The 7613-nt window shown below is 36.9% G+C and overlaps 1 protein-coding gene across 1 annotated transcript in view; it reads left to right on the forward strand.

Annotated features, from left to right (window-relative positions):
* Positions 1 to 2437: 2437 nt before the first annotated feature.
* Positions 2438 to 7613, forward strand: part of LOC104872551 (olfactory receptor 7A10-like) — a gene marked incomplete at its 3' end in the record, with an annotated part of 9288 nt that continues 4112 nt past the window's right edge. The window contains 2 exon segments of the mRNA XM_010638784.2: positions 2438 to 2978; positions 2981 to 3344. Coding sequence (XP_010637086.2) covers positions 2438 to 2978; positions 2981 to 3344 — 905 coding nt within the window.

The raw sequence follows: 7613 nt of genomic DNA on the forward strand, positions 1-7613 counted from the left end.
TTGGTAGGTTAGGGGCTTTTAATGATTTTTGAATTTATGCAACTTCAGTTTACAATGATATTCCCAATATAATGTTACTGTACTTCATGTACTCATGATATAATCCTATGATAAGTCAAAAGCCTTTTGAACTCTAATTGGATTCATAAAACAGAGGCCAGAATACAAACTACAGTTATAAATAAAGAGGGATCCATTTCAATTGGAGAAAAACTTTGTAACCAACTTAACAAGGAGCAAATGAAAAAAAACAGACAGAGGAAAAAATTTTGTTTGCTGTTTCAGGGGTAACAAGCCAAAACTCATTATTTTTATTTGTTTCAGTATATTTTTAATTTAGACAATACTGGTGCCTAACCATGAGGTACTGTATGATAATTTGATATACACATATAGTGTAGTGACCTATATTTGGCATTTATAGCTTTTCAAACATTTATATCTCACAGATGTTACACTTCAGCCTGTTCTATTATTATGAAGTCTACTATAGATTGGTATAGACTATGTTTATCCTACTGTGATATGGAACAACAGAACCAATTCCACAGATTTTATAGTGTTTGGGTGCCTGTTATCTAATTTTTTCACTGATTCTCCTCATCCTTTTTCCTCCCTGTCATAGGAGACAATTATTTCATTTTTGTTCTATGCAATAAATTTTTCTAGCTTTCACATATGAGGACCTGCAGTATTTGCTATTCTGTGTGAGACTCATTTCACTTGCAATAATGTCTTTCAGCACCATCCATGCAGTTGCAAGGGACAAATCTCATTAATATAAGTGAACAGTACTTTAAGATGCACATATGCTACATCTTAATTATCTATTCTTGCACTGATAGGTGCCTAGTTGATTTCATAACTTGGTTACTTTGAATGATACCCTGATACATATGTGTGGTATGTATTTTAGTATGTATTTATAGTTTGTATTTTTGTATGTATTTCATTTCATGTTGATACACACATTAATTTATTCAATGCTTTCTAACATCACCTGTCCTCTCTCTTCCTCCTTTAGAATTATATTGAATTATTCTTAAATCTACACTCATTTAATTTCTACATGATGTTAATGAACTGAGCATAATTGTCAACATATTTTATAGCTTAAAAATAATGGAGCTCTGTGTTACTTATAACTGGAGGAAATAATAAATATATCACAGAAATTAATAAATGTAATAATAATAATAATAATAATAATGCATGTGATAACAAATGTACCACTGAGACTTTTTAACTTGGATAGGTGCCCTAAGCTCTGGGATCTTGTGATCTATACAAAGCATCTCTTTTAATCATGTCTTATATCTTGTTATATACACTACAAATGAAATTGTGGAGAAGATGTTGTTGCATTGAGAAATGTTTGAAACCTTTTAGTTTCAAAAGACATAATAATTTTGCATGTTTCTGTGGTAAAATGTGATATGATAGTAATTAGAATATCTATCTCCTGAAACATTGTTCTATGTTGAGAACATAAAATATTATCTCTAGCTATTTCAAAATCTATGAAAATGTATTTTTAATTATAACAAAACCTGTGTTATAAAGAACCAGGCCTAAATTCTCAGTGTATTTTTGGACTCACCATTTGACTCCATTTATACTCCCTTTCTCTCTGCTTCATGGGCTCTGTCTGTGACTATTTTACTCTTGGCTTCCAGCTGAACAGCATGTTCAGGTTCCAGTTCTGATCTACACCCCAAGCTCATGCTCTTTCTTACTGTAAAAATTCCTCATGCTTGGCCGTAAACACCTGAATGACACATGTTTCTCTGGGCCTTACACAGTGTGCTCCTCCTCTTCCTCAGAGAACCTTGTGGCTCTCACCCCAGCTTCCTTGAGGTATTTTTTCAAATGTCACCCTGTTTACTGGTCTTACCTGAAAGTTAGTTTAAAAAAAATAAAAAATTAATTAACATCACACTATTTTTATTTTCTTTCCTTTTCTTCCAGGTATTTGCTATGCTAAATTATAGAATTTATAGAATGTTTAAAGTTCACTTGTGTCCTTTCTCTATCATTAATTTATATGCACAACTGGTGTTTCTCATTGTAAATATATTATCTAGGCAGTTCTTTTAGAAAGTTTTACATACATTTATAATTTTATAATGTACACAATAAATTTTCTTTATAATAACAGAACACATGATCTCTTGTTGGAAAGCTAAATATTGGATAGAAATTTCTCATGAGAGATGACAGATTGTTCCTTTAAATGAACCATAAAAAGTACACTTAAACGTAATCATAATGTATTGACAATAGAAAATAAGTGATAATATTTATGAAAAGTTACCAGTGCAAGTCTTTTTGTCTTTCACTATGCATACACCTGTCTCTACTCTCTCTCCTCCCTATTCTCCCCCTCTCTCCCTATCTTTCTCTGTGTCCCTTTTATTCTTCAGGTTACATCAACAATATGGAATCAAAGAATTACACACAAACTGCAGAATTTGTTCTTTTGGGATTTTCAGAAGATCCAGAATTGCATCCTTTGCTGTTTGGATTTTTCCTGTCCATGTACCTGGCCACTGTGTTAGGGAACCTGCTCATCATCCTGGCCACAGTGTCAGACTCCCGCCTGCACACACCCATGTACTTCTTCCTGTCCAACCTGTCCTTTGTGGACATCAGTTTCACCTCCACTACAGTGCCAAAGATGCTGGTGAACATCCAGACTCAGAGCAAAGTAATAACTTATGAAGGCTGCATCACTCAAGTGTATTTTTTTGTACTACTTGTAATGTTGGACATCTTTCTGTTGACGGTGATGTCCTATGACCATTATGTGGCCATCTGCCACCCTCTGCATTACACAGCCATCATGAACTCACAGCTCTGTGTGCTGCTGGTTCTAGCATGCTGGATGCTGAGTGTCCTAAATGCTCTGTTACACAGCTTAATGGTGTTGCGACTGTCCTTCTGCTCTGATTTGGAAATCCCACATTTTTTTTGTGAACTTAAATAGTGCACCGTGCCTGTTCTGACACCTTTCCTAATGATGTGGTGACATATTTTGCCACAGTGCTACTGGGTGGTGGTCCCCTTGCTGGCATCCTTCACTCTTATTTTAAGATAATTTCCTCCATATTGGCAATCTCATCAGCTCAGGGGAGGTACAAAGCGTTTTCTACCTGCACATCTCACCTTTCAGTGGTCTCTTTATTCTATGGCACAAGCCTAGGTGTGTACCTGAGTTCTGCTGTCACTCAAAACTCATATGCAACTGAAACAGCTTCAGTGATGTACAGTGTGGTCACACCCATGCTGAACCCCTTCATCTACAGTCTGAGGAATAGAGACATCAAGAGTGCTCTGAAAATATTATTTAAGAGGGCAACTGGGATCTAGATAATATGCCATGATTACCATTTAAACTGCTCTCTATCACTAAGCATTATGTTAAACTTTAGACTGTGTCTGTTAACTTAAAGATTTTCCATTTGATATTTTTTTAATGTCTTTAAGTTTCCAAAACTATTATCATACATATATTCGCATTTCTCTCATATTATGGATCAACTCATGATTCTCAAGAGTAATTTCTTCTTAAAAGGTAAAGAAATAAGGGAAAAGAGAGATTCAGTAAGGAAGCAAGGACCCCAGAGGAGGTCTCTCCAGCCGACTGCTTGGGCCCACTGGCTGGTCTGTGACCTCCCCCACTGCATGCCACCAGATCCAGTAAGGAAGCAAGTAAACTGGAGGATGTCTCCCAAGCCACCTGTTCAGGCCCAACTGGCAGGTCCGTGACCTCCCCAACTGTGCGCTGCCAGATCCAGTAAGGAAGCAAGGACCCCAGAAGAGGTCTCTCCAGCCGCCTGCTTGGGCCCACATGGCAGGTCTGTGACTTCCTAGACAGCATGCCACCAGATCCAGTAAGGAAGCCATGACCCCAGAGGAGGTCTCTCCAGCCACCTGCTCAGGCCCACCAGGAGTGTTGGCAACCTCCCTGACTTCGCACCACCAGATCCAGTCATGAAGGTAGCCAGGCGGGTGCCCTTGAAACACCCTCACGACCTGCTTCCCCCCTGGCCTGTTCTAAACCTCCTGATTGGACCAGTCCTTGGACCCACTCTGCAGAGGCAAAGGTGGGCATGAAGGGTATTTTTCTGAGCTCCCAACTTTGAACATCTTTAAAGAAAGGGCAGGGGAAACCTGTAATAGAATTGAGTGGAGTTGAACCCCGTGGATTGGGAAACTCAATTTAAGCCTTGTGGACTGAGATCAGTCTGTGTCACGGGGACCTGCCATTGGCTAGCTGAGATCAGGGGATTCGGTTCTACACATGGCTGTAACATGATAACAGAGACATAGTCTGAAAGAGGCCCTTCAAATTCTTTTCTTTTTTTTTCTTTTCCTCATTTCACCGTAAAATTTCTTTCTTTTTTCTGTCCTCTTTCTCCAACCCAGTCTCTTGCTCCACCATAATGTCCCTCATCTCCCTTTTTATTCCTGCTTCTGCCCTAACTCAGACTTCTTCTTTAATCATTTTTTTCTTCTTTCTTTATGTTCTTTTCTCCTGTCATTTTACCTCACTCATGACTCTGTAGCTTCAAGGGAAGGCTAGCCCCTGTTAGGGGGATATATTCTTGTGCTGTTCCTGCTCTCTGTCTATCCTATTTGAAATTAATAGTATTGTAAAGATAGTATGGTCATTCTACATCCTCTGGCTTCATTTCAAACCTTCTGCAATTCTTTCACTTATTTACTCCTCTCATCCTAACTCAGTCTAACCCCCCATCCTAAATAGTAAAGATGCTATATTGAAAAGCATATTCACTGCAAACATATTAAGGGGCTGCTTCTTGATATTAATTTAATACAAATAGTTTAAAGGTGATAGATCAATGACTACCACAATTGGTCTATTTGCAAGGTGTGCTTGATTCTACTGGGTTGTGAAATGCAACAATGGGATAAAGGATTAGGATTGATTTAATGAGTTGTTTTCTCTGATATTATGAAAATGAGGATGTCTGTGAGTCATTAGAGACTCGAAAGCTAAAATTCAACTCTACCAGGAAGATTTAAGTAATAACCCAGAAAAGTAACCAAGGACAACAAAACAACAAAAATAAAAATGAGAAAACACTTAAGCAAGACACAAAGACAGACTTCCAGTTCACCAATGGCAAACAGTAGGGCAAATGAGGATGAAAAATCTGATAGTGAACCAGCAGGTCACCCTGGACCCATAGCACAGGAGGTAACAAAACAGATCAATCAGGCTCTAGAAAAATTCAAATCAGAAATAATTTCCAAGTTAACCATAGAGATGATGAGCAAAATCAAAGTCATGATTCGAGACTCTAGAACAGAAAATGACAAAAAATAGATGAGCTCAAGACGATGATAGAAGCCATGAAGACTCAGCATGAGAAAGAAATGCAAACAATGAATGCCCAAGAGAGGAAAGAAATAGAATCCATAAAATAGATTCAAACAGATATTCAGGAGATCAAAAACTCTACTGAAAGTGTACGCAACAGAATAAAAGATTGCGAAGATAGAATTTCAGATACAGAAGATAGGATGGCAGTCAGTTACCGTGAAAAGAGCAGTGTCTCAAAAACAGTAAGGGATCATGAGAAATCGATCCAAAAACTTCTAGATGATGCAAAGAAAAACAACATAAGACTAACAGGAATCTATGAAATAGCAGGAGAAAACAAAAATGACTTTAAAAAAGCTCTTCAGTGAATTAAAGACAGAAAACTTCCCAAATAGAAGGGAAGAATGAGACATACAGATAAGTGAGGCATATAGAGCTCCAACTAGCCACGATAAAAAAATCTACACCTAGACATATAATAATCCAGATCCCATAAATTCAACAGAAGAACAAAATACTACAAGCAGTAAGAGAAAAGAAACAAATCACATGCAAAGAAAAGCCCATCAGAATCACAGTAGACTTTTCAACACAAACCCTTAGGTCTAGGAGTCTGGACTGAGGTATGTCAAGTCCTAAAAAAAGAAAAAAGAAATCAACCTCCAACCTACACTGATGTATCTTTAAAAACTTTCTTTCAAAATGGATGGGGAAATAATATATTTCCATGACAAAAATGCCTGAGAAACGTCATGAACACCCCACCAGCACTACAAGGAATTCTAAGCAACATCCTAGAAAAGGACAGTGAAGGTCACAATACCATGAGGCCCAACAGATCAAATCAAATTGGCAAGGCAAGAAACTAAAAAGAGAGGAGAAAAAATCAAACGAGTGAAAAAAAGGACAATAACTTGACAATAAGTCAGAACTTATCAGTTATAACTATCAATATTAATGGCCTCAATTCACCAGTCAAGAGAAATAGATTGGCAGAATGGATTAAGAAGCAAAATCCAACAATATGTTGTATACAAGAAACACACCTAGTGCAAAAGGAAGCCCATAGACTGAAAGTGAAAGGATAGAAAACAATTCTCTACGTGTCAGGAGCCCAGAAAAAAGCAGGGGTAGCAATTTTATTCTCAGATAAAGTAAATTTCAAACCAAAACTCATTAAGAGAGACAAAGAAGGCCACTAAATCCTTGTAAAGGGAACAATTCAAAAGGAAGAGATTATAATCATAAACATATATGCACCAAATATAAATGACCCCAACTATATAAAACAAACATTGAGTAACATGAAAAACTGAATAAGCACTAATGCAATTTTAGTGGGATATGTAAATACCCAAATCTCACAAATAGACACATAAGCTATACAGAAAATCAAGAATGAAATAATAAACCTGCACCAAGCCTTGGAGCAGATGGACTTAACAGATGTGTACAGAGTATTCCACCAAACAAAATCAGAATATACATTCTTTATGGCTGCACATGGATTATTCTCCAAGATAGACCACATACTGGCTCACAGAACAGGTTTGAACAAATACAAAAGAATTGAAGTCATCCCCTGTATATTATCAGATCATAGTGCAATCAAGCTGGAGATCAATAGCATAAACAACTTTAGGAACTTCACAAGCACATGGAAACTGAACAGCTCTCTCCTAAACAATCAATGGATTACATAGAAAATTAAAGAAGAAATTAGAGAGTTTTTTTACAATTAAATGAAAATGCCAATGCAACATACAGGAAACTATGGGACACAATGAAAGCAGTTCTAAGTGGAAAATTCATAACATTGAATGCCCACATTAGGAAAACAGAGAGGGCTGAAATAAACAATCTAACAATTTAATGTAGACTCCTAGATAAACCAGAGTAAGAAAAAAGCACATCAATGTCAATGGCCTCAATTCACCAATCAAGAGAAACAGATTGGCAGAATGGATTAAGAAGCAAAATCCAACAATATGTTGTATACAAGAAACACACCTAGTGCAAAAGGAAGTCCATAGACTGAAAAAGAAAGGATGGAAAACAATTCTCCATGCGTCAGGAGTCCAGAAAAAAGCAGGGGTAGCAATCTTATTCTCAGATAAAGTAAATTTCAAACCAAAACTCATTAAGAGAGACAAAGAAGGACACTACATCCTTGTAAAGGGAACAATTCAAGAGGAAGAGCTGACAATCATAAACATATATGCACCAAATATAAATGCCCCCAACTATATAAAACAAATATTAA

Source organism: Fukomys damarensis, unplaced genomic scaffold (genome assembly GCF_012274545.1).
Source record: "Fukomys damarensis isolate Sample0158 unplaced genomic scaffold, DMR_v1.0_HiC HiC_scaffold_37, whole genome shotgun sequence".
Taxonomy (NCBI): domain Eukaryota; kingdom Metazoa; phylum Chordata; class Mammalia; order Rodentia; family Bathyergidae; genus Fukomys; species Fukomys damarensis.